Genomic DNA, 27325 nt, shown 5'->3' on the forward strand with positions numbered 1-27325 from the left:
CAGAACCTTTTAGAAAATATTGAGTAACACGCTAATTTTCTACAGGTTCAATTGCTTATGCGAAGCCCATTAAGTTGCTCCAATTTACTGGTGTAGGGAATCTGGTTTCCACGATTATGCCTACCTTGAGAACTGAATTAAATCAGCAGGGTCCACCTTTCCCTGCTGGCACAGCATCTGAGATTCTATGCTTGTGTTCTTAGCTTTGTAGTAGAAAGAGGCAATCAAAGAAGACACCTGATGTCTACTGCAGTCTCTGCAAACACACAGGTATGTGCACTCATGCATATTGGCACTTTTACATGTACTGCACGTGAATTCTAGGCCAGCCTAGGCTAAAGAATGAGAATTTGTTTAAAAAAAAGAGTCAAAGTGTCATGTTGATTTTATTCATGTTGATTACATTGTATTCTTATTCTAAAATTTCCTCCTCCTGTGCATCCACAGGGTAGAGCTTATGTCCCGGACCCTTGGTAACTGTGCTCCTTTGTCCTATAAGGCAATAAGTCAAGGAACCCAGCACTACCATAGATAGCATTCGCACACACATACACAATGGACATATGCATGTACACACATGTAGACACACACATACACAATGGACATATGCCTGTATACATATATAAGACACACACATACAAAATGGATACATGTATATGTACACACAGAGACACACTTTTTAAAACTATGCTCTCTACTGATTCAGATTAAAAATAGTTTTGAGGACTGCAGACCCCACCACTGATTTTGCTACCACAGAGTTGGAGGTTAGAACGTGCAGCACCTAGCAAAAGTTAAGCAGCCTGAGAGGGGACTCCTGGTCACAGTACAGGCCCCAAAAGGAGCCAGAGGCCTCCTTGTGCTATATTTTCCTCAATTTTCTTCTTTCTTTCTTCATTTTTTTCTCCTCTTTCTTTCCTTTGTTTTATTTTGGGACAGGTTCTCACTATCTAGCCCTGACTGACTAGCCTGAATCTTGATATATAGTTGAGGCCTCAAACTTAGAGATCTGTTTGCCTCTGCCTCCCAAGGGCTGGGATGGAGGATGTGGGCCACAATGCTTTGCTTTGAACTTTCTGTTTGCTGAGCTGGAGGATGGCCCTGGCTTCTTTCTCTGAGTGACTGATTTAGATGTTCAAACGCAGAGTCGTTATAACTCCTACCAGACATGAGGTGTTGCTACCCCAGACACCTTAGCAATGGACACTTTCCATCCATGATGGAGATGTGATTATTTTTACAATGTATAGTTGTTTAGGGTGTGTGTGTGTGTGTGTGTGTGTGTGTGTGTGTGTGTGTGTGTGACTGAATGAGAGAGGATATTATCCTATGATCCAGGCTGGCCTAGAATTCACTGTGGAGTTTAGATTGGCCTCAAACATGAAATCTTCTGGCCTGCAGAAGCCAGAAGAGGACATTTGACTAAGGTTACAGACAGTTGTGAGCTGCTTTGCTATGTGAGTACTGAAAATCAAATCCAGGTCCTCTGGAAAAGCAGCCAGTACTCCTAACCACTGAGCCGTCTCTCCAGCCCTAAGCAGATACTTCTTGTTGTATTTAAACCAGTATTTCAATCATGGACATCTGACAAAGGGGCCATCAAGTGACAAGCTGAGAGATGATCTGAAGAACATTTTCTGAGGCTCTAATATTCACTGCACAGTATTAACTAAAGATGATTGTTGCAGTAGCTTCCTGAGGCCCATTAACAAGCGCGTGTAAATGAGATGGCGAATGTGGGAAAAATACACTCTCCCAGGTTTAGACATTGCTTTTCTCTGCAGTGTTCTCTGCAGAGGCACTAGTAGACAATCCAGCTCCTGGCACCCCTGGACTTGAGAAGCATCATACTGTCCTTACTGGATATGGCAAGATGTCTGTAGCTCTCTCTCTCTTTTTAAAATTTATTTGTTTATTATATCTAAGTACATTGTAGCTGTCTTCAGACACACCAGAAAAGGGCATCAGGTTTCATTACAGATGGTTGTGAGCCACCATGTGGTTGCTGGGAATTGAACTCAGGACCTCTAGAAGAACAGTCAGTGCTCTTAACCACTGAGCCATCTCTCCAGCCCCATCTGTAGCTCTTAATAACAGGCTTGTTAAGAGGTAAATAAGTGGCTAAGAGCACTTGTTCTTGCAGAAGATCCAGGTTTGGGCTGGAGAGATGGCTCAGTGGTTAAGAGCACTGACTGCTCTTCCAAAGGTCCTGAGTTCAATTCCCAGCAACCACATGGTGGCTCACAACCATCTGTAATGAGATCCGATGCCCTCTTCTGGTGTATAAAGGACAGTGTGGTCATATACATTAAATAAATAAATCTTAAAAAAAAAAAGGATCCAGGTTTGAGTCTCAGCGCCCATAGGACAGCTCACAGCTCCAGTTCCAGGGGATCCGACGCCCTCTTTTGATCTCCATGGAGGTACATAGACATACATGCACACAAAACATTTGTTACAATAATACCAAAAATACCACTTGTTTTGGGTTTTTTGGAGGCATCTCCGGTGCTGCACGTACACACACACACACACACACACACACACACACACACACACTCACGCGCCATTTAAGTAAAAATAGTAAGAAAACAAATATTTTAAAAAGAGAAAGCTCAACCTTCCCATGTTTTAAAGCAGAATTCTCTCTGGTCCCACAGACCACATTTCCATGTTCCTACTCATAGCAAAATGCCCCTCACAACTGCTCCCTTCCTCCAACCAAACACCATTTCCTTTGCTGTGACAGGAACTGGCTTCATCTTCAGGGAACTCCTTCACCCAGCTCAGGCCTTCAGGCCGGTTTATTGTCCTTGTTCCACTCTATGGCACCTGTGGGCAGACTGGAAATAAATTATTAAGTGCATTTATTTATCTGTTTGTTATGTTTTCTTTTATGCAGTGCAATTTCCTTAATGAAAGGAGTCTGCCTCTGACTCACTGCTGAATCCACACAGCCCAGACTTGTCTCTGGTGCACGAGATTTAATTACAGCTTGACGGATGAGGGACTGGATTAATAAATCCTGCACCGAGGAGAATAGAAGCAGGCTAACTCCCATGGTCACTAATGACCGTGGTTGACCCAGAGGGGCGCTGCTCAAGGTAGGCATGAAGACAAATCAGAAATGGAGTTCAGCTCCCTCTGAAGAACAAGGGAAAGATTTCCCTCCTTTACTTAAAGCATTTTCCTTCAGAAAAAAAAAACAACACACACACATGTATTTCTGTCTCAAAATGTGTGTGTATGTTTCTTTAAATATTCTGTCTGCTCAAATTTAGTTGCCTAGGTAGCTCTCTGATGAGGTCATTCAGACTGACTTCTGAAATCTTATTATTTCCGAGATCTTGTTATACAGCATGAATAAACCGATTACATACTTATATATGCATTTATTATTTTCTATTAAATGTCTTTTTAATATAAATGTCGTTATATTGTAAAATGTTTCATTACATATGTACAGAGAGATATGTAATTTGATGAACTGCAATAGGTCCCCGACTCCCAGTTTCTGTCCGTAATTAGGAACCTGACTTCCGGAAAAGCTTAGCTCCCAATTGCAAAACTACCTCTTTCATAAAGAAAGCCTATTTTTCTATTGTATAAAACCAATTAACTGGTGCAGGTGGTGACCTAATTATCAGGTGAATTTAGGGTAAACAAATGGCGCTGTCAAACTCTCTTACTGGAAGAACCAATTAAGAGCTAATTACTGTGACTCTCGAGCACATCTGTGTAATAGGTTGGCTTGTAGAGCAACACAGAAGGGTGAGTGTGTCTTTACAGTCTCCTGGTGTATTACCCGTGATCTGTGTTACATTTTGGCTTAAGGCTTATTAAAGCTCTTTTCTTTCCGATTTACCTTTGTAAAGGTTTCTGGGCAGAGAAAACGTCTTGTTTTAAGCTGGGAGCTGGTAAGATGGTTCGGCATGTGAAGGACTTAAACTGCCAAACCCGAGGACCTCATTCAAAGTCCAAGAGCCACATGGTGGGGGGGTGGTGGACAAACTCCCCCAAGTTAGCCTTTGATCTTTACACAAAGGCTGTGGCATGAGCACTCCCACACACACACAATAAAAAAAATCACACACACACACACACACACACACACACACACAGAGGCATGGAGGTCCCTGCACTTGATGAATTTGAGGCCAATTTCTACATCCTCAGACTCTGTCTCAGGAAACAAACAAGACAAAACTATTTTCCCAACACTGACCATGGTAGGAAAAATTATTTTTCTTGAGGACAAAGTAAATATGAAGCCCAGCAGCAGAAATAAAGATGAACAAGCAGAGATGTGTGTGTGAATTGGAGCTGTCTGGCGGTGTTCTGTATTTTCTCATCATCTCATGGGGGAGGGGCGGAGGGTAGGGGTGGGTGGGGGTGGTAAGAACTTACAGAACTTATCCACTTACTCAGAGCGTGAAAACATACTTTAAACATGTACAATTCCTTCAAATCTGCCTCTGGTCTTTTCTTTTTCTGAAAAGATCTACATTTTGCTGGACTAGAAAGATGGCTCAGCAGTTAAGGGCACTGACTACTCTTCCAGAGGTCCTGAGTTCAATTCCCAGCAACCACATGGTGGCTCACAACCATCTGTAATGAGATCTGATGCCCTCTTCTGGTGTGTCTGAAGACAGCGATGACAGTGTATTCACATTCATAAAATAAGTAAAATCTATATTTTTTTCAAGTAAATCTGTCCAAATTATTGAATATGTGTGTATATGGCATGTGTGTGCCATAGTATGTGCGTGGAGGTCAGAGGACAAGTTTGGGGAGTCAATTCTCTCCTTTTGTGAGTTGTAGGGATTGAACTGGGGTTGTCAGGCCTGTACAGCAAGTCCCTTACACTCTAAGCCACTTTGTCAGTCCTAGGTAAATATTTTGATAAGACCTTCGTGTTAAAGAGGAAGCTCCCTGGGTGTTTTCTAAAGTGACTGTGTAACAACTAGCTTTGTTGAGTCTCGGTTATCGGAAGGGCACATATGAACATTAGTGGAGGGTTGAATTATAGGCACGCGATACAAACTGAAGTTGTTACAAGTGGGAGAAAGAAAAAGACAAACTTGGAAGAGGTCGTAAAAATGCAAGCATCCATGCCTCTTTGTAAGTGTTCCTCTTATTTTCTGAGTTCATGTTTGAGTATGGAGTATGGAGTCCGGGGGACAGCCTCGGGTGTTGTTACTCAGGTGCTGTCTACCTTATTTTGAGACAGTTTCTCATTCTTTGTTTTTTAATTATTTATTTTATGTATATGAGTACACTGTAGCTGTCTTCAGACACACCAAAAGAGGGCATCGGATCCCATTACAGATGGTTGTGAGCCGCCATGTGGTTGCTGGGATTTGAACTCAGGACCTCTGGGAGAGCAGTCAGTCCTCTTAACCACTGAGCCAGCTCTCCAGTCCCCAGTCTCTCATTCTTATTGGTCTGGTGTTCAATGATTGGGCTAGGCCAGCTGTCCAGCAAGCATCAGGAATCCACAAATCTCCAGGGCAGAGATTACAAGTGAGCCCCTAAAAATGTGCCTGGCATGTTTTGAAGGAGGGCAGCTCTCTAGCGAGACCCTGTAGCCCCTCCCATTCAGACTAGGCCTACTCCTCCTTCCTCCCTACTTTCCACCTCCGCATACCCTGCACACTCTACTTCCTGGGCTAGTGACTGGACTTAAGGACGCTAAGCACCCCCTCCAGTACAGAACTGCACCCCAGTCCACTTATGTCTTTAGTCAGGTCTGCTCCTGTGATGTTTCTTGCGCTAACACAAAGCAGCAAATGTGGTCCCGCCTTCTTGGAACATACGCCTCCAGAGGATAGGCCGACTTCCTGTCTCTGGGGACTGCATTTAGGCAAGTGGACGATCCTCGGCTAGTTTGATGACAGAGAAGCCTGACCTTCCTTACTCATCTTCCTCCCCAAGCATACAAGGAGCCCATCCAGAGGGGTAACACCCGAGTGACCTGCCACCTGGTGGCAGATGTAGGCATTAACTGCAGCCGAGATGGAGCTAAATCTGAAACCGATTAGAACAGCTGAGCCAGGGCCAAAACACTCACACACCCCCACACCCCCACCCCCGAAACATGAGGTAGATGGTTTTTTTTTTTTTAAACGTCGAAGTTTTGCAGGGCAGTTTGAATGCAGTCATGTGTAACTGATAAATTATCACGAGATGAACCAATCTCTGATTTTTGTTTTGTTTTTTGACACAGGGTCTCAATGTAGCTCAGGCAGGACTTGAACTTGCTAAGTAGCCAGAGGGAACCTTGAGCGCCTGATCCTCCTGCTTTCACCTCCCGGCTGCTGGGATTACAGGCCCGCGCCATCTACCTATCACATCTGGGTATCAGTTGCTCTCAAACTCTTATGCCCCCTTCGTAAATTTTGTGTTCAAAATCACAGCTAAGTCTTCGCTGTAGTTTTGAAAGAACTGTATTTCAGAAATACATTCTGCTTGTCTGGAAAGCGAAAATTCTGCTGAGAGTTTATAGTTTAAGAAAAAGGAAAGGGAATAATGGCTCAGAACATAAAGCTCTTGCTGTCCAAGCATAAAGGACCTGCCTGCGTTCAATCACCAGTGCCTACCATGTCCATTCTAGCACCGAGGAGGTAGAGGAGGAGGAAGATTCCTGGCCTGTCAGTCTGGTTAGGCCAGCTCGGAGGTCAGTGGGATCCTGTGTCAAAAGGTAAGGCAGGGAATGACTAAAGAAGATCCTCAAAATTGACCTCTGGCTTCCTCAGGTACATGTATACTTGACACACAGGTACATGTGAACACACACACACACACACACACACACACAAACACACACACTAAAAATGTATGCTGGTTAGATTACAAAAATAACTACAAACTCACAAAATAAGAGCAAGTCTATCTCGTATCTAAGGTGTAATTACTAGAGCCTGTCAGAAGGAATCTGCTGTCCCTCTGCTGCCCCCACCCGGGGCCATGTGGATCTTACTGGAGCACTTAGAATCCGAGATCCGTTACCTCGAGTTGCTGTTTTCCGTGTCCACGGAGGGACTGTTACTGATCAGAAGTAACTACTAAGTTCTCCAGTGAACCAACATATCGCATCTGTCTCCCACTGACCCAGGAGACTACTGTGGTCTCGGAGCTCACCACGTCGGATAGAAAACAAAAATGAGGATACGGTTAGTCCATAACGTGTCAGTGCCAGAGGCACACCCCAGGACTTGGTGTGAGTGGCAGCCCATGGATGTTGGCCCTCAGTGTGATCCGACCTAGATACAGAGGGAATCAATGACGATGTTGTTTTAAGATGGAGGGAAACCATGAATCTCCTTCATATCCTCGGTAGCATTGACTCATCTGTTGGGTTCTACTTTTATTTTATTTTTATATTTACTTATGTATGTATGTATGTATGTATGTATGTATGTATGTATTTATTTTTGGTATTCGAAACAGGGTTTCTCTGTGTAGCCCTGGTTATCTTGGAACTTGCTCTGTAGTCCAAGCTGGCCTCTAACTCAGAGATTTGCCTGCCTCTGCCTCCAGAGTGCTGGGATTAAAGGTGCGCATCTCCTCACCCGGTTGGAATGCACTCTTTTTTTTTTTTTAATTATTTTATTAACTTGAGTATTTCTTATTTACATTTCAAATGTTATTCCCTTTCCCAGTTTTTCCCAGTTTCCGTGCAAACATCCCCCTAATCCCTCCCCCTCCCCTTTTTTATGGGTGTTCCCCTCCCCACCCTCCCCCCATGCCGGCCTCCCCCCAACAATAGTTCACTGGGGGTTCAGTCTTAGCAGGACCCAGGGCTTCCCCTTCCACTGGTGCTCTTTTTTTTTTTTTTTTTTTGGAGCTGGGGACCGAACCCAGGGCCTTGCGCTTCCTAGGTAAGCGCTCTACCACTGAGCTAAATCCCCAGCCCCTCCACTGGTGCTCTTACTAGGATATTCATTGCTACCTATGAGGTCAGAGTCCAGGGTCAGTCCATGTATAGTCTTTAGGTAGTGGCTTAGTCCCTGAAAGCACTGGTTGCTTGACATTGTTGTACATATGGGGTCTCAAGCCCCTTCAAGCTCTTCCAGTTCTTTCTCTGATTCCTTCAACGGGGGTCCTATTCTCAGTTCAGTGGTTTGCTGCTGGCATTCGCCTCTGTATTTGCTGTATTCTGGCTGTGTCTCTCAGGAGCGATCTACATTCGGCTCCTGTCAGTCTGCACTTCTTTGCTTCATCCATCTTGTCTAATTGGGTGGCTGTATATGTATGGGCCACATGTGGGGCAGGCTCTGAATGGGTGTTCCTTCTGTCTCTGTTTTAATCTTTGCCTCTCTATTCCCTGCCAAGGGTATTCTTGTTCCCCCTTTTAAAGAAGGAGTGAAGCATTCACATTTTGATCATCTGTCTTGAGTTTCGTTTGTTCTAGGCATCTAGGGTAATTCAAGCATTTGGGCTAATAGCCACTTATCAGTGAGTGCATACCATGTGTGTTTTTCTGTGATTGGGTTACCTCACTCAGGATGATATTTTCCAGTTCCAACCATTTGTCTATGAATTTCATAAAGGCATTGTTTTTTATAGCTGAGTAATATTCCATTGTGTAGATGTACCACATTTTCTGTATCCATTCCTCTGTTGAAGGGCATCTGGGTTCTTTCCAGCTTCTGGCTATTATAAATAAGGCTTCTATGAACACAGTGGAGCATGTGTCTTTGTTATATGTTGGGGCATCTTGTGGGTATATGCCCAAGGAATGCACTGTTTTTTTAAAAAAAAAGATTTATTCATTTATTATATATAAGTACACTGTAGCTGTCTTCAGACACACCAGAAGAGGGCATCGGATCTCTTTACAGATGGTTGTGAGCCACCATGTGGTTGCTGGGAATTGAACTCAGGACCTCTGGAAGAGCAGTCAGTGCTCTTAACCACTGGGCCATCTCTCCAGCCCTGGAATGCACTCTTAAAGTAAGTGGAGCATCCTTGAGAGGGTTCTGTATTCTTCAGGTGAGGGCAACAGAGCTACTAAGAAGCCAGGATCCCTGGGTACCAGTGAGATGAGAGGACTCCATCTAACAGGACCGCAGAGGTCACAGTTCATGGTCAGAAGCAAGGTGCACTTGCTGAAACCAGAAACAAGGCTGGCCTTGGCACTCAGGGGTCTTGAACCACAGGATTGATGTCAGTGGCAAGCACACCCGACTGTTCCTAGGAGTGGGGCTCTACAGGTGGTGATGCTCACGGCATTCATGATCTACAAACAGAAGCAACAGAGTGCAGAAACCTCATGCCAGCCACCAGGCAGAAAACCATGATCCTCTATGCAATTTTGATATGGATCAGGTCTTCCGCACAGAGCCCATTGTTTGAATGGGATTTGTATGTTCTTGAGAACAGACCATTGCAGGGATAGAAAGCATTTATTACCTAGTCTTTGCCTAGCGGGACTTACGGGGAAAGGAACAATCCTAGATCTATTGAGTAGAGCTGAATGAGCTCCCTCTGATGCCATGGTGATTAAAAAACCAAGTCACTTATAACTTTCACAATAACCTGGGAGACACCGAAACCTGAGGTAAATGGCCCAGACCCATCCTGTGTAGTTTAGTGGTTCTGTGAATTCCCTCCAGTGTCATTTTCCTGGTCTGTGATATAAAGTTACGGCAGGCATACAGGGCAGTGGCAGAGACAGATTCTGGCAAATGACTCGTGAAGTAAGATTCATCATGGTGAGTCAGCCAAGGATTGCCTTGAAGGATCAAAGCATTATAAAGCAGTCATGCTTCATTCTGGCAAATGAAGCCATTTGAAGAAAGGGGCCATTGGGTCTACTGCATCCTATGTCGAACTACTGTAAAAGCAGCCTAGGTCACGCCAGGGGGAAGTCAGCCAGCAAACCCTGGCCTGTGGCTATTTCCCGATGGCTCTGTGCACCTGTGTTTGCTGATAGAGCAGGTAGGCAGCCTCTGAGCAGTTACCCACTGGAAGAATGTGTTCTTTCCTGCCTGATCAGAAGGAAGAGCAAAAGCAATGACCATTTTCCTAGAAGAGAAAGTCATTCGTATTGACCCTCTACAGCTTCTGGGAAGCTGGGAGTCGCTTCTTGCTGTTTCTCTTAACAAACACACACACACGCACACACATGCACACACACAGAGACCATCACTGCTAAGCCACTGTCTGAACAGTGAATTAGGAGGTGAGCATGATCTAAAAATGAAAATGCTAGCCAGGTGACACAAACTTTTTATCTCAGCACTTGAGAGGCAGAGGCATGTGGGTTCAAAGCTAGCCTGATCTACTTTTAGCAAATTCCAGCAAAGCCTATGTGGGGTTATGCATATTATTCCTTCTAATTGTGATAATTGCAAGAGAATCTGTAATTATTACCAAATGGTTTATTTAAGAAAATATAAGAAGGAAAGTAGCTCAATTAAAAATATTTAACCCTTCAGCAGACAGGATGAAGGAGTTGGGTTCCCAGTACCCACACCAGGCAGCTGGTCACTGTCCTGGAGTTCCAACGCTCTCTTCTTGTCTCTGTGGGCACTTGCATTCATGGGACCATACCCCCCCATAAACGTATACACATAATTAAACATAATAAATGAATAAAAAATAAGCCACGACAGTCCCCAGCTCCGAGAAAAAAAAAAAAGAACCAAAAAAGAAAAAATAAGCCACGAGAAAGTGAAAACTTAAGGGCTCTTTAGAAAGTCATTTGCGTTGGGTGGTGGTCTGCTAAAGCAGACACGTGAAGGAGTGCTTCACTGAAGCAGACGCAGGAGAGAGGATGTTCTGCTAGAGCAAGCAGGTGAAAGGACGCGTGGTGTCTTCGCTAATGACACACATGTATTGGTCCACCTTACAGTGGGTGGTTGAGCAAGACCCATGGAGGACACATGATGTTTGGAGGGAGTTTAAATAGGACTTCACGGACAGTGACCAAGCCTGAGCCTAGCTTGCTTTCTTGCTTGTTGGTCTTACATCTTCGCTGATCTTCACTCTACTGAGAGAGGCACAGCTGAGAACTTTCCCTGGCATTACTGTTGGCTCTGGTCCCTCCTGCTGACTCTTGCTAGTTTGACTGAGGCTGTCCCTGCTAGGTCACGCCACCGCTGTTGCTATCCCGACACTACCAAAGTGGACTGCTGGTGTATCTGTGAAGTGTTTTCAAGTAGATCAAACTGTGACGTGTGAACTGAACTGTAGATTTCCTGACACCGCAGATGGGATTTGAAACAAAGAACCATTTCTAAACAGGTCCACTTCCCCCCACATCCTTTCTTTTCCACTATCTCTGGTGGGTGATGGGCTAGAAGGGAGGTTAAAGTGTTTAAGGACCATCATTAAAAGTAGGCACTGGGGGTTGGGGATTTGGCTCAGTGGCAGAGCGCTTGCCTAGGAAGCGCAAGGCCCTGGGTTCGGTCCCCAGCTCCGAAAAAAAAGAACCAAAAAAAAAAAAAAGAAAGCATGTGATGGGCTGGAGAGATGGCTCAGTGGTTAAGAGCACCCGACTGCTCTTCCAGAGGTCCTGAGTTCAATTCCCAGCAACCACATGGTGGCTCACAGCCATCTGTAAAGAGATCCAATGCCCTCTTCTGGTGTATCTGAAGACAGCTACAGTGTACTTATATATAATAAATGAATAAATCTTAAAAAAAAAAAAAAGAAAGCATGTGCTTCCAGAGGGATAAGAGGCTGTCATGACAGGAACAGCAGGCATGGAGGCCGGAGCACAAAGCTCACAATTCTGTAAGCAGCAGGGAGGCAGAGAAAATAAAGAACTGGAAAGGCGGTGTGGCCTTGAGTTGTCCAGTGACATACTTTCTCCTCTCACACCTTCAAGAGAGACCTACACAAAAAGGACCACTGACTGGGGACAAAGTACAAACAGCCAACCGTGTAGGAGACATTCTCATTCAGAACACCACAGTAGTCAACAATAGCCCTCCACCAGTGTTCGGTTTCTAAGACATCACTTTAGAATCTTGCTGTGAGTACTTGGTGACTCTCCCAAGTGAAAGGGATGGTCGATTAGATGTCACTGTCATCAGAGTCTCTTTTTCTTCCCATATCAAATGAGTGATTTGGATTAGAAAACATCAAAGCAGTATCAGGTCTGATTTCTTTCATTCTTTTTCTTGATTGCTTGTTGAGTCAGGGTTTCTCTGTGTAGCCCTGACTGTCCTGGAACACCCTCTGTAGACCAGGTTGGCCTCAAACTCAGAGATCCACCTGCCTCTGCCTCCCACGTGCAGGGATTAAAAGCCTGCATCACCACTGCCTAGCAGTTTTCTTGGTTCTTGGTAAGTGTATAACCTAAGTATTTGGATAACTTTTTAAAAAAAGATTTATTTATTTTATGTATATGTAGCTGTCTTTAGACACACCAGAAGAGGGTGTCAGATCTCATTACAGATGGTTGTGAGCCACCATGTGGTTGCTGGGATTTGAACTCAGAACCTCTGGAAGAGCAGTCAGTGCTCTTAACCACTGAGCCATCTCTCCAGCCCCACATATTTGGATAATTTAACATGATTTTTTTTCTCCATAAAATCATTAAATTTAAGTAACAGCTTCACAGTCACATAAAATTTTACTTTTTAAGTATTTCTAAAACATATGCCATCAATATGTATGATACCATTCCTATTCCAGAACAAAGGTTTCCCTCAGCTCTCTTTATGCTGCCCTTGTTAGAGTTTGCTTGCATTGCAATAAGCTAAGCAAGTTCTTATTGTTGCTTTCTTATGAAACTAGTGAAGGTGACCCTGGTAAGTTCCCCGTAACCTGCGCCTCCAGGCATGCGCTGCCCTTTCTCCCATTGACTGAACACAGAGATAAATGCGAAAAGGTCTAACACTACACTTTTTTCATTATCACATTTATTTATTTACTATTGGGTGAGCATTGGATGTGAGGCAGAGTGCACCGTGGAGGGAAGTTCTCTCCTCCACCGTGGCAGGTACTTTTCTCCTCGGGCATTAAACTCAGGTTGTCAGACTTGGTATCAAGCCTGGTTTATCCACTGAGCCACCTTGCCAGGCTTAGCTTTTTTTAAAATTGTGTAAAAGGAGACAGTGTGTGGGTGTTTTGGCTTTTGTTGTCATTGGTTGTTGTTGTTGTTGTTGTTTTGGTGTGGGGAGGTCCAAAGACAGCCTGGTGGAGTTGCTTCTCTCCTACTTCATGGGGACTATGGAGATGGAATTCAAGTCACCGGGCTTACAAGATAAACACCTTCACTCTCTGAGCCATCCTGACAGCCAGAGCTAACTTTAAAAAAAATTGTTTTTTTTTACTTTGTGAATCCTTGTCCACATGTATGTCTGTGTGACACATGCGTTCCAGGTGCCCACAGAGGCCAGAGGAGGGCATAGGATCTCCTGGAGCTAGAGTTAGGAGGGCTATGAGCTCATGTGGGTTCTGGAAACTGAAGCCAGGTTCATTACAGGAGCAATGTGTGCTCTTAAAAACTGAATATCAGCAGGGCCATGATGGCATATGCCTTTGAACCCAGCACTTGGGAGGCAGAGGCAGGTGGATCTCTGTGAGTTTGAGGCCAGCCTGGTCTACAAAGCAAGTCTAGGACAGCCAGGGCTACACAGAGAAATCTCTGTCTGGAAAACAAAACAAACAAACAAACCCCCTAACGATGGTCTAACATCTGGGAGGTAGAGGCAGTAGGTCATCCTCAGCTTCATAGAGGCTTCAAGGCCAGCTTGAACCAGATGAGAGCCTTTCTCAACAAAGCAACCAGTAAAAGAGAGGGCCGAGGAGTTAGCTCAGTCAGCAAAAGGCTTGCTGTTTAAGGATACAGAACCAACAGAGGTATGAAGAGAGTGAATTCGCAGTGCTGGCCCTGGGGGAGGCAGACTTCTGGCCTATTTTACTTGGCAAGCTCCAGGCCAGTGAAGAAAGACAAGGTCTTAAAAAACAAGACGGGGGGTGGGGGGGGTGGGGTTGGGGATTTAGCTCAGTGGTAGAGTGCTTGCCTAGCAAGCGCAAGGCCCTGGGTTCGGTCCCCAGCTCCGAAAAAAAGAAAAGAAAAAAAAAAAAACTTAACTACACATGCATGTGTCATGATTAATATGGGGTGCAAGTGTCTGAAGCTATTCTGAACATAATTGTCGGGCAAGACTATAATAGCTCACGCCTGTAATCCCAGCACTTGGGAGGCAGAAGGAAGAGAGAATTCTAGCTGCATAGTGAGGCTTGGGTTTCAGAGTGAGTCTCAAAAACCTGAAACCAGGAAGGTGGCTCATCAGATGGGGAGCTTCCTGCTCTTCCAGAGGACACAAGTTCAGTCAGTGCCTGCCCCCAGTTCCTAGCTCACAAGCACCTGTAGCTACAGCTCCAGGGGATCCAGCGCCTTCTTCTGGCCTCCATGATACCGGTACATTTGAGACAGGTAGACACATAGAAATAAAGTAAATTCTTTTTGTTATTGTTGTTGTGGTGGTTTCCTTTTGAGGGAAGGTTTCTCTGTGTAGCCCTGGCTGTCTTGGAACTCACTGTGTAGACCAGGCTGGAATCCAACTCACTTAAATCCACCTGCTTAAAACAAAAAACAAACCTAAAACAGGGCTGGAGTGGTGGCTCAGTGGTTAAGAGCACTGACTGCTCTCCCAGAGGTCCTGAGTTCGATTCCCAGCAACCACATGGTGGCTCACGACCATCTGTAATGGGATCTGATGCCCTCTTCTGGTGTGTCTGAGGACAGCTACACTGTACTTATACATAATAAATAAATAAATCTTAAAAGAAAAAAAAACAAACTAAATCAATCAATCATCAATCATCAGTGTGGCAGGGTTGTGTACTTAGAAGGTAGAGACAAGAGGATCATTTCAAGGATATCCTCATCATCTAACCCAGCCACAGGAAACCCTGTTTTAGAAAACAAAAGGAAATCAAGTATGCCCTGTTTGATGGCAAATAGCAAATGATAGTGAATTTGGGAAGAGGAGTTAATTAGCCGTCTAGTGGCAGTAGACAATACACACCATCCCCAGAATGCTGGAATGTGAACTCTCAGCCATAGGGAGCATGGAATTCATAATCTGAACTGTATTTCCCTTTTTTTTTTTTTTTTTTTTTTTTTTGAGATGAAAACCTCAGTATGGCATATGTAACCTTGGAACTTGCTCTGCAGACCAGGCTGGCTGCCCTCAAACTCCCAAAGATCTGCCTGCCTCTTCCTTGAGTGCTGAGACCAAAGGCCTGAGCCACTGCAGCCCTGACTGGAATTTATTCTTTTGAACTTCAAGCTCACTGCTTCCAGGCGCTGTCCTGAGACAGCCCCGCCTCCTCTCAGTCTTCCTATTTCAGCCAGCTTCGACTCTTCCAGCCGGCCAGTTTCTTGGAGCAACTGTGGGAGTCACAACAGGTAACATGCATAACCAACTTGTAATTTTCTGAGAATGAAAGAGTGTTTTATTATTTAGTTTTATTCAGGGAAAGTCAGGGGCTGAAATTACCCAGACAGAATGCACCGAAGCCGTTTCCATCCTGCAAGTGAGCTCTCACTACCAATTCTCTGACTTTCTAGGGAAATTTCATCGGTTACTATTAACACAAAGTGATATGTTACCAAAGCTTAAGGACGGGCGCGGCGGTGAGTGTCTGAGATTCTGTCCCTTTCTGTCTGTTGACTTTCAGGTCCCACACTAGAGGTGGCTTCAACTTTAAAACATTTATTGGAAATCTCTTGGCACTTATCCCTCCACTTCACAAATATTATTAACCTTTTCTGGTATCTTATTCATTTTGCTTTAAAAATATTTTTCTTTCTTTTGCTGCTAAACGATGAGACATATGTAGCTTTAATAATCTATAAAAAGTCATAGCTGGGTACAAAGGCACATTCCTTATTTGGCCAGAAGCAACGGGGCTGAGTGTCTCTTTCCAAGATCAGGAGCTGTGTCTGAGTCCTTGTCGTCAGCTCCAGATAGCTGGGCCTTCTCGGTGATGTCACTGTCTCCACAGTTCTCTCCCTCTGGGCTGACTGTGACCCCCCTCACTTAACAGTATATGAGGGCTGAAAACAGTTTTCAGCCTCCTCTTCTCTGATACCAAAGGGGCTTCAGAACACTAAGAATTTCCCTCAGAAATAAGTTTCATAAAAGTTCAACTTAACAAAAAAGAAAAAAAGGTCTTTTAATTTAGATTCCACGGAGTCTGTCCGTCTGTCCACTGCAACCACGCTCTCCTTACTCCGTATGGCATCATACAGGAATGACTGTTTCTGCTCCACTACTCTTATCCTCACTGTTGATGGGGTTTCATCCCCTTCCTCCCTTTTGGAGTGACTGAGGGGTGGGGACCCAGTTGTCACCACCACGGGGAAGGGGAAGGCACTCCTGCTTGTGTGCTCCCAGGTCAGGGGCTCTGCTTCACAGAGCAGGCACACTCCCTAAGGAGGCCACTGCTCTACACAGAACGCCATGTTGTGTCAGAATGTCATCGTTGACAGGCTCCCAGCAGGAAACGGTTATTTATAGACTGAGTGTATGAATCCATTTGGGTAGGAGGAGGTGGCTGTTCCCTTTGTGCCTCTCAGTGCTTTTGTCACATACGGGTTACAGTCGGCCAACGCTGAACACTAGTAATGGTCTTCCCTGTTCTTTAGAATTCCTCTTCCCTAAAGTCCTCCGTCATTCATTTTAACCAATATGGAATCAACAGAGAAACTAGGCTTCTCCTCTAAGTACCTATTCTGCACAGGTCCTTTTAAAGCACCATTGAGAATGGAAAAACAAAAAAAGAAAAGCTGTTTGGTAAGTTGTTGCCTTCACAGATCACTAGGGAAAGCCTAAAACCACAGAAAGCACAAAACATGGACCTGCGCTCACGCACAGAGCTGGCCTTAAAGAATTTGATCAGATAAACTGCTGTGGAGACGTAGGAAAAGCTGGCGTGAGAAGATCTGGAGATTGGATGCACGCCGTGATCCCACACTGAGGCAGGAGTGTCAGCCTGAACTACAAAGTGAGTTCAAGGGCAGCCTGGGCTAGAGTGAGACCCTGCCTCAAAAAAAACCAATGAACAAAAGCCACAGTAGTGGCCTGGAGATATGATTCGGGGCACATTAAAAAAAAGTGGGGAGAGTGACCAGGAAGAATGGCAAAATCAGGACAAAGTGACATCCAGTAGACATACAATGGAGTGAGCGACTGAATCATGGTTGTGCTGTCCCATGAAAGCATTCCCAAGAACACTGTCCTGTTCACTGTTCTGCTGCTGTGAAAAGACAGGATGACCAAGGCAACTCTTAGAAGAGAAAACATGTAGTTGGGATTGCTTACAGATCAGTTCATTCTCATCGTGGGGAAGCATGGCGGCAGGCAGGAAGACACGGTGCTGGAGAAGTAGATGAACGTTCCACACCGGGTTCTGGCAGCAGAAAGAGGGCAACACTGGGCCTCACTCCAAACCCCTTCCTCCTTTAAGGCCACACCTCTTCATCTCTCTCAAGTAATGCCGCATGCTGATGGCTGAGCATTCAAATACAGGAGCCTGAGGGGAGCACTCCTATCAAGCCACTGTGAGAGGACTCCAGACTTAGCAGGCCCTGAGGCCTTAGCACAACTGAGTTCATGATGGAAGGACCATTCAGGCTGTGAAACTCAGCAGACAGACAGCATCACCTGCCAACACGAAAACAAAGGCCTAATCCATCAAAATCCAGAGTTCTGGGAAAGGTTCTAAATGTACTGACCTTGCTTCTTAGCTTCTGTGGTTTGCTCTCAGGTAGGGGTTAGAAAAATCACTGAAGAGAACAACGTGAGACTCATGTTATTTCTGTTGCAGGAAAAATGATTCTGCGGATGGTTCTCACAGAAGGAATTTCTCCCCCAGAGAACAGAGCGGGTGGGGAAGAACAGGAAAGGTTACTTTTCTCTACCCTAGCGAACCAGGAGAGATAAAGGAGCTGCTCTCCTCCCAGGGAGGGCTGATAGCATTCACTGATGTCTTTAACACTGAGCTGAGGCACTTTCAGTCAGGAGTGTCTTCCACAGCTGAACACAAGCCGGAGGGCAAATAACTGCTTCCTTCCACAGATCTGTCACCATGAAGGTGACCTTCTCTGTTGCCGTCCTTGTTCTAGCCATCTCAGTGTGGACTTCCTTTGCAGTTGGTGAGTTACGAGCTCTTGCTCTATCCACATTTTCTGCAATGTATCTAATCTATGGGGATATTAGAGGTGTAAATGCCATTAGATTCATTTGTTCATTTGTTCACGGTGCTGGAGATTGAATACTTTATTCATTCATTCCAGCTAAGCATTGTACCATTTAGCTATATCCCCAGTCATCATTTAGATTTATTTGATCCTTAATTCCTCATCTTGCAGATGAAGCAGAAATCTGCAGAGAGAAAAGATTCACACGGTGTCACTGGTATCAGGTCTGGGAGCTGGATCCCAGCCTTTCCAATCCAGAGCCACTGGTTTTCTGAAACACTAGTTTATCAAGAGGACACACACCAAGAAGCACTCATTTCCACAGTTCTTTTCTGTACATATCTCAAGTCCCAAGGGAACTTCTGCAGGCTCTGTAGAAGGAGACTCTATTCTGGCTAATGATTGACGGTGTTTGGCAAATGCAGCATCCACAGTTAACCATAGAGGCTCTGGGGGCCCCACACATTCTTTTTCATTTATACATTTTTTTTCTCAGCATTTGCTGCATCAGTGACAGCTATCCATGTGGCCCATTTGACAGATGTCTTGTCTGAAACGGAACATTGGTTATCAATGGGAATTATTTTTTTCAAGTCCGACCGAATGTTCGCTTAGTAACCGCTAAAACTACTGTAAGACATCATCCATATTCCTCCCAAGACTTTTAATACCATCCCAGGTTACCCAGGGCCCAGCACTAACTTATTACATATATACTGTGTGCTGTGCACTAAGCTAGATACCGCACATGGCAGTAATGTCCCCACTCAGTAGGACACACCAATGGTGGAAGATACAGTGATACCATGACCCATGCCAAGTATAAATAAATAATTTCATAGGTGACTCAAAAGGAAAGTACGGTAAGAGTGTGAAGAGGTCAGGGAGTGGTTCTCCACACCTTTAATCCCAACACTCGGGAGGCAGAAGCAGTCAGATCTCTGTGAATTGAAGCTTGAGACCGGCCTGGTCTATACAGTGAGTTCCAGGACAGCCAGGGCTATGTAAAGAGACCCTGTTTTTCAATTACTTGAAGTTATATGACTCAACTATAATTAATTATGTCTGACTCTTCCATAATTACATGTAGATTAGTGAAACTCAACATCCATTAAGGTGTCTCAGTATTAGTATTACAGATAATTTATAACCTAAAATATATGTTCTTAACCAACTAACACAAATAACGAGTGGCAGGGATGGTTGAGGGTGGCTCAGTAGAGAGCTTGCCTAGCATGCACAAAGCCCTGGGCTCCATCCCTGGTGCCACACAACTGGACACAGAGACACACATCTGTAATGCTAGCACTCAGGAGGTAGAGGCAGCAGGCTCGGGAGTTCAAGGTCATCCTGGACTTATACAGTAATCTCAAAGCCAGCCTAGGCTACATAGGACCTTAAAGAAGGGTGGTGGGGCAGGCTATCTAGCAGAATAAAAGGGACTAGTTGTCAGGGGAGAGAAGAAAAGAGAGAGGATGTGGAAGGTACAGGGAGGAATATTACCAATGAACTCTCCTTTAAGGTTTATCTTATGTGCATGAGTGTTTTGCTGGCATGCCCATATGTGGACCATGCTTGTGAACTGTCACCGTTTGTTCATTGCTTTCAGAGGCAAGAAAAAGGCTCTGGGGTTCTGGGTGGTTGTGAGCCATTGTTTGCATGCTGGGAACTGAACCTGGGTCTTCTGTAAGAACAGTTAAGTGCTCTTAACTGCTAAGCCACCTCTGCAGCCTCAAAAAATAGCTCACAATTATGTAAACGTGTCTTGGTGAAACCCATCACTTCATAAAACGATATATACCATTCTTTTTTTTTTTTTTTGGTTCTTTTTTTCAGAGCTGGGGACCGAACCTAGGGCCTTGCGCTTCCTAGGCAAGCGCTCTACCACTGAGCTAAATCCCCAACCCCTATACCATTCTTTAAAAAAGAATTTTTAAACATGACGAAAAGTTAAAACCTATGAATTTTTTACGTTATTTCCCTATGAAGTGGATGGACCAGATCTCTCTCACACTCCTGTTTGTTCCTGTAGAGGTCAGTTTGTGCTAAGAAGGAACCCTGGGCTCTAATGATGGGATGGGATGCTCCTGAATGACAAGCAGGGCCCCCTTCTCCCAGCCTTTCCCCTGAGGTCATAGACAGGGCAGTTACTCCTCTGCATATGCTTCTGTCTTCCAGATTTCTTCCTTCCTATGGGCTTTCACACGACGGAGGAGCTTCTGAAAGAGACAAAGGTGAGCTCTATTCCTAGGTTCCAAGAACAGGAACAGAGAGAGAGCCAGCTTCCCTCCCAGGGCCTTCTGGGAGGTGGGGAGCAGGAGTGACTTGCTTGGGAATATCACGATCGTAAGAGAGTCCAAGCAAGCCCGGTTCATTTGCTTGCCCCTTGGAGCTTCCCGACTCACTACTCCAATCTACAAGCTACCTGTGAGGACCACCATTAGATGCATGAAGAGGTCATGGCTCAAATTCAGGTTGGGCCCATGCTGGTGTGGACATTATTTCCACAGTGATACCGAGGATATTTATCCGTCACTCTCACACCCAAACCCCAAGATGCATTCTGTCAACCTTTCCTCTTAACTGTGTTGTGGTAAGTGTGAGTGTTCTGCTATTTAAGACAGTACAGTCTGTCAGTCATTCACCAATACTTATAAGAAATGCCAATTTTTGCCAGGCATGATGTCTTATGTCAGTTCTAGCACTGGGGAGACACAGGTAGAACGTTCTATGTGAGTCTAAGGCCAGCCTAATCTACATAGTAAATTCCAGGACATACAGAGACTCTGTCTCAAAATCAAACAAAACAAAAAACAAAACAAAAAACAATAAAAATCGAGTAACAAAAAACAAAAAGTAGAAATATCAAAAAGTGGTAGGGGCTGGGGGTTTAGCTCAGTGGTAGAGCGCTTGCCTAGCAAGCGCAAGGCCCTGGGTTCGGTCCTCAGCTCTGGAAAAAAAAAGTGGTAAATGAGCTGGGTGGTGGGTACACCTTTAATCCCACCACAGGGGAGGCAGAGGGGCAGGTGGATCTCTGAGTTAGAGGCCAGCCTGGTCTACAGAGTGAGTTCCAGGACAGCCAGGGCCACACAGAGAAAAAAAGTAGAAAAGGAAACAACAAAAAGAAAATTAAAAGAGGGCACTCCCTCAAATTTTTAGAAATTCCTTTCCTTTTTTCTTAAAAATCTAATTTATGTGGGTCTATATGCGCACACAGCACATGTAAACAGGTCCCACGGAAGCCAGAGGTCCCCTGGAGCTGGAGTTACAGGCAGTTGTGAGCCATCTGGCATGGGAGCTGGGAGCCGAATGGAAGAGCAACGGGTGCTGAGCCATCTCTCCAGCTCCAGAGATGCCCGTTTGGAAAGACATTTGCCAGCTTTCACTTTCTATACTGTGACATTGACACCTTGTGATTTGTAGACCAGAGGCTTTCTTTCTGAGAAGGAAGAGGTGGGAGGCTAGGAAGTGCACAGAGCATCTATGAGAGCTACGTGGGTAACAACGGTAAGGACCAGGATAGATGGGCAGGATCTGAAGCCCGTCTTCTGAGCTCCTGGTCTAGTGTGCCTTACTCTATCCCCCATTACCACCAACAGGGGCCAGAGGGCCCGGGGGGGGGGGGGAGACAAAGGAAGCAGTGCTCTGTGTCTCGCTTCAGGCCCTGTGCGTGAAGAATGTACAGATGTGCTGGATACTTACCTACTTCAAGCTCAGTGAGCCGATATGTGGCAGTAACCAGGTTACCTACAATGGCGAGTGCCATCTCTGCTCCGAAATTCTGTGAGTTCATTTTATTATTCCTTGCCTCAGCCAACCCCATTACACCTTTCCTTCACACACCCTTCCATTGCTTTTCCATTTCTTCCCTTCCATTTCTCTCCTCCTGCTCCCCAAAGTTGAATGGGATCCTGTTCCAATCATGCAGAAACAGAAAGTCACAGAGGTCAGGGTGCAGAGTCTGGCACGGACAGTGACCAACGGAGGGAACGCCATAGCAAGCAGGCACAGCATTCAGAGCATGTGACCATAGCCCAGTTGGCTCACCAGGCTCTAGAACAGTCTACTGAAGCAGAGATGGGCGGGCAAGATGGCTCGGGGAGGTGGGAGTGGGGGTGGTGAGATGGCTCAGGGAGGTGGGAGTGGGGGTGGTGAGATGGCTCAGGGAGGTGGGAGTGGGGGTGGTGAGATGGCTCGGGAGGTAAAGGCCCTTGATACCAAGCCTGATTTGGTGTTTCATCCTAGGGACTCACACGGTTGGACAGCCCTAAACTCCAAAAGTTGTCCTCTGACCTCCACATGCACACCATGCCACACACATGTACACAAACACATGCTCATGCATGAACACAAAATATGTAATTAAAACACATCTTAAAGAGGAGGGGGGATGGGCATAAGTGGAGGAATGGAAAGGAGGAAGAGGAGGAAGAGGATGGGGAGGAGGGGGAAGCTGGGTGATAGGTTTGCCCAACTAATGGTTTATTGGTCTTTAAATGGAGATTATTCTCCCACATAGTTTGTGGGGTTTAGTTTGTTTGTTTGTTTTGATGTTTGTTTGGTTTAGTTTGGGGCCTGTGACATTTAGCTTTTGTAAATAACTGCTAAATGCCCAACTCTCTGATCCAAGGCACAGAAGTCTGTCTATCACATATGGCTAAGTCAAACATCCCTCCCTCCTCAGCTTCATCTTCTTTAAGAAAAAGAATAATCTTCTTGGTCAAGTAAAAATGAACTTTGTTTGGTGTTCTTGGTTGTACAAATACTAAAACTTGGGCTGGAGGGATGGCTCAGTGGTTAAGAGCACCGACTGCTCTTCCAGAGGTCCTGAGTTCAATTCCCAGCAACCACATGGTGGCTCACAACCATCTGTAATGAGATCTGACGCCCTCTTCTGGTGTCAGAAGACAGCTACAGTGTACCCACATACATGAAATAAATAAGTCTCAAAAAAATGCTAAAACTTACACTAGAGCCCATAAAAGTTGTGAGGTGATTTTTTTTTTTTGGTTCTTTTTTTCAGAGCTGGGGACCGAACCCAAAGCCTTGCGCTTCCTAGGCAAGCGCTCTACCACTGAGCCAAATCCCCAACCCCTTGTTTTGTTTTTCAAGACAGGATTTCTCAGTGTAACCAGCCTTGGCTGTCTTGGACTCACTTTGTAGACCAGGCTGGCCTTGAACTCATCGAGATCCTTCTGCCTCTGCCTCCTGAGTGCTGGGATTAAAGGCCTGTACTGCCATGTCCAGCTGTGAGGTGAATTTTTCTGTCAGCCTTAGTGACTGGCATGGATAATTGCCTTCAGTAGCAGCAGATGCTCACGGCACAACAGACCAAGAGGCGTTGCTACATACAAACTCACTTTTACTATATTCAAAAAATTAGGGATTGAGGAGAAGGCTCAGTGGGACCGTGTTTGTGACAGCAGTATGAAGAACAGAGTTCAAATTCCCAACGGTCACTTGAGGAAGGCAGGCATGGCTGCTTGCTTGTGACCCCAGTGCCAGGAGCAGAGGCAGGAGGACTACTGTGGTTTGTTAGCATCAGCCTAAATCTGGGATCAGTGAGAGACCCTATCTCAAGAAAACAAGGTGAAGGAAGGGACATCAGGGTATCTACATGTACACAGGGAAACAGGTACCTGCACACACATGAGTAGACAGCACACGTATACAACACACACACATACATACACACACACACACACACACACACACACACACACACACAGAGGCTAAGTAAACATATAAACATAGATTGTTTCCTTGAGCTGGGCTATAGCTCAGGGGTAGAATTCTTTCTTGTTATAGGTGAGGCCCTGTGTTCAATATCTCCAACAATTCAAAAATAATTATGGTGTACATCTGTGATCCTGGCACTCAGGAGACAGACAGAGGCAGATGTTTGTGAGCTGGAAGCCAACCTGGTCTACAAAGCAAGGTCTAAGCCTGACAAAGCTGCACAATACATCCATCTAAAACAAACAAACAAGCAAAACCAGAAATAATTATAATAATAAAGTATATTCATCTGGTGTTGGTAATGCACACATTTAATCCCAGCATTTGGGAGGCAGAGGCAGGCAGGTCTCTGAATGTGTATACGCATAGCACGTGTAAATACAGGAGCCTGTGGAAACCAGAAGAGGCCATTGGATCCCCTGGAGCTAGAATTACAGGCTGTTGTAAGCTGCCCAACCCTCTTCTAACCTCCATGGGTATACATACATGCATACAAGCAAACCACACATACATATAAAGTAAATGCATCATATGCATATTTTCCAAAAATACAAAATACTTCTTTCTTTTTTTTTCTTTTCTTTTTTTTTTTTTTTTTCAGAGCTGGGGACCGAACCCAGGGCCTTGTGCTTGCTAGGCAAACGCTCTACCGCTGAGCTAAATCCCCAACCCCAAAATACTTCTTTCTTAATGTTGTTTAAGACTACCAAGAAAGAATTGGTAGTCGTGGCTTATGGCATACTACAAAGCAAAGATAATCATTTCAAGCCAGCTAGTGGTAGTGCACACCTTTGGTCCTAGCACTCGGGAGACAGAGGTAGGCTACTCTGAGTTCCAGGACAGCCTGATCTACAGATCGAGTTTTAGGACAGCCAAGGCCTTGTCTCAAAAATAAAAAAAATAAAAACAACAATTTCATAATATAATTTTTTTTCCAGATTTGAAGACAGAACTATAATTAAAGTGCATGATGGGCCATGTGTAAGTAAAGTCTATTTTCCTTTTTCCTTTTTAAAAGTAAAGCAAGGGGGGTTGGGGATTTAGCTCAGTGGTAGAGCGCTTGCCTAGTAAGCACAAGGCCCTGGGTTCAGTTCTCAGCTCCGGAAAAAAAATAAATAAATAAAAGTAAAGCAAGAAATAAACATTATTATGACTCAACAGGATGACAATCCATTCTCCTAAATTTCGAGTTAAACACTAAGACTATGTTAGCATTCTCTTAAACTGTGTTAGAAAATATTTTATTCCTATGATTATTGCAGCTTCTGCCTGATCTCTGGTACAGAAATAACTGCACGTGAGTTAGTAGACATCTGGAAGAACCTGCAGGCAATGTCATCATCCCCACCTCCCATATCTCAGGCAGAAAACAAGAACATGTATCTCTTCTTCCTTCCTTTTAACAACTCCCTCTCCCGTGTGTGTGTGTGTGTGTGTGTGTGTGTGTGTGTGTGTGTGTGTGTGTGTGTGTGTGTGTTTTAAGACACAGTGTATCCCTGGCTGTCCTGGAACTCTCTATGTAAACTCGGTTGACCTTGAACCCACAGAGAAGCACTGGCCTTGCCTCTGCTTCCAGATTGCTGGACTAAAGCCACGCACTTGCACTTTAATATTCAGAAAAACTGACAGAAAAATAGGCAAAGACTAGTTTTACAGAAGAAAGAGAAAAGTCAGATCTGAAATGCTAGCACTTAGGAGGCTACAGCAGGATTATAATTTTGAGGCTGGCCTTGCCTCCACTGTAAGTCCTTGTTTCTAAAACAAGAATCAGGAACAGGATGTGCTCTTGGCCTTGTTCATGATCTAATTAACATGTAAAGCCGGGTCAAATGCTTTTGGACAGATTCGAATTGAAACAATAATTTACCAGCTATACTGGGAAAGGCTGGTAAGTATCCAGTGCTGGTGGAGGGAGACAAGAGGACAGAAGTCTCACAATGGCTGGAAGGAGGGAGGACTTAAAGTCACTGTGGAAAACAACCAAGTTTTAGACAATGTAACAAATTAAGTACAATATGTATCTTATGGACCAGTATTTCCAAACCTTGAAAACTGTAAAGATACATTCTCAGCTTTGCAGAGTGACACACATGTCTACGGCAGTGTTTATCATGGAGTGAAGCAAAGGAGACTGAATGAGTGGTCGTTCCTCCCCACAGCCTTGCACAGGGCCCCCATCTGTATCATGTAACAGGAGGGCTGCTCCTTATTGCTTATCCCCAGCCCCGTTCCTGCCTAGTTTCACCCCCTTTAGTTGTCTTCTCTCCCAATCCCTCACAGATCTTAAAAGTCAGAGCTCTTAGTTACATCTCATATTCAAAGGAGCAGAGGTCTGGAGCGACCATGTGACTTACTTCAAACGCTGAGCTGGAAAATCGATAGGGCTGAACTTTGAATGTGGACACGAGTTTCCCATTCCGTTCTTCATCCAGCTCTTGTTCTAGCCTGGTCTGCCATACGCCTCTAATCTAATGCTTCTCCTTTCCACCTGTTCTGCTGGAGTGGAGTCCTCAGAATCACACAGGCAGGGCTTGCCTCTCTGCCCACATCTACTCTGTTTTCTTTTTATCCTGCAATGAGATCAGAATATGTCTAGTCTGCCTCAGTTTGGTGTTCAGCACCCTCCCGCTGGATTGTGGGTAGTGTGGTTACCAATGCATTGGCTTCTCTCTCACTCTCACTGACTTCAACTCTTCTAAACAAACGTTTCTCTTACAGGAAACCTCCTCCGATTAGTTTGGACAAAAATAAAAGTTACTGAGTTCCCGGAGAGCACATGGAGCATGATTGACTCTTCGAAGATACCCAATTCGGGAGACAGGGTCTGGCGTTCAGTGGTAGAGTGCACTAGTGTGCAGGAAGCCTTGGGGAGTGTTAAAAGAGAGCAGCTCCTTGAGAGAACACTTTGGTAGTAGAAGATACTTGGATCAAATTCATTGATTTGTTTCTTCAATAAATGATTCTCAGCATAAACTTGGCTGGTAAACATTTTCTCCGTTAGTAAGAACCTTTTCTTTTTGCAGGGGAGAAGGTAGGGTTTATTTGTTTGTCTGTCTGTCTGTTTGTTTGTTTGAGACAGGGCTTCTCTGTGTGGCCCTGGCTGTCCTAGAACTCACTGTGTAGACCAGGCTGGACTTGAACACAGAGATCCAACTACCTCTGACTCCTGAGTGTTGGGATCAAGGGTGTGCATCACCATCACCACCAACTGGCAAGAATCTTTTCAATATACCAGAAACTCAATGTTCCCATTCCTCTATATTTTCACATAAATTGTGACCAAATGACCAATGAAATGTAAAATGTGGGAAGTAGCAGCAATGTTTACAAGCTGAGGGCTTTGGTCATAATTGAGTTTGCTATGTATCCTGTGAGCAGTATAGCTCTCAGCATGTCTCATTACAACCGCACCAT

General features: G+C 44.9%; 1 protein-coding gene across 10 annotated transcripts; it reads left to right on the forward strand.

Moving 5' to 3' along the window:
• Positions 1-5796: 5796 nt before the first annotated feature.
• Positions 5797-26884, forward strand: Spink8 (serine peptidase inhibitor, Kazal type 8). 10 transcript variants are annotated; one of them, XM_063265269.1, is made up of 8 exons: positions 7022-7172; positions 15096-15376; positions 15539-15604; positions 18051-18127; positions 20351-20406; positions 21834-21955; positions 24850-24892; positions 26630-26884. In XM_063265269.1, the coding sequence occupies exons 4-8, from the start codon at positions 18061-18063 to the stop codon at positions 26645-26647; spliced, it is 306 nt and encodes a 101-aa protein (XP_063121339.1). In that variant the 5' UTR covers positions 7022-7172; positions 15096-15376; positions 15539-15604; positions 18051-18060; the 3' UTR covers positions 26648-26884. The 10 variants fall into 10 exon arrangements, with proteins under 10 accessions (XP_063121335.1, XP_063121336.1, XP_063121338.1 ...); XM_008766512.4 differs by lacking the exon at positions 7022-7172 and adding an exon at positions 11951-12107 and having other exon boundaries at positions 15143-15376; XM_063265265.1 differs by lacking the exons at positions 7022-7172; positions 15539-15604 and adding an exon at positions 5797-5863 and having other exon boundaries at positions 15143-15376.
• The last annotated feature ends 441 nt before the right edge of the window (positions 26885-27325 follow it).

The sequence above is a fragment of the Rattus norvegicus genome, chromosome 8 (assembly GCF_036323735.1).
Source record: "Rattus norvegicus strain BN/NHsdMcwi chromosome 8, GRCr8, whole genome shotgun sequence".
Taxonomy (NCBI): Eukaryota; Metazoa; Chordata; class Mammalia; order Rodentia; family Muridae; genus Rattus; species Rattus norvegicus.

Bases quoted from the DNA above. Each gene is read 5' to 3' on its own strand.
- Spink8 (XM_063265265.1), top strand. From the start codon at position 18,061: ATGAAGGTGACCTTCTCTGTTGCCGTCCTTGTTCTAGCCATCTCAGTG. The intron at 18,128-20,350 runs GTGAGTTACGAG...TCTGTCTTCCAG, and splicing joins GTGGACTTCCTTTGCAGTTG to ATTTCTTCCTTCCTATGGGC. The intron at 21,956-24,849 runs GTGAGTTCATTT...TTTTTTTTCCAG, and splicing joins CATCTCTGCTCCGAAATTCT to ATTTGAAGACAGAACTATAA.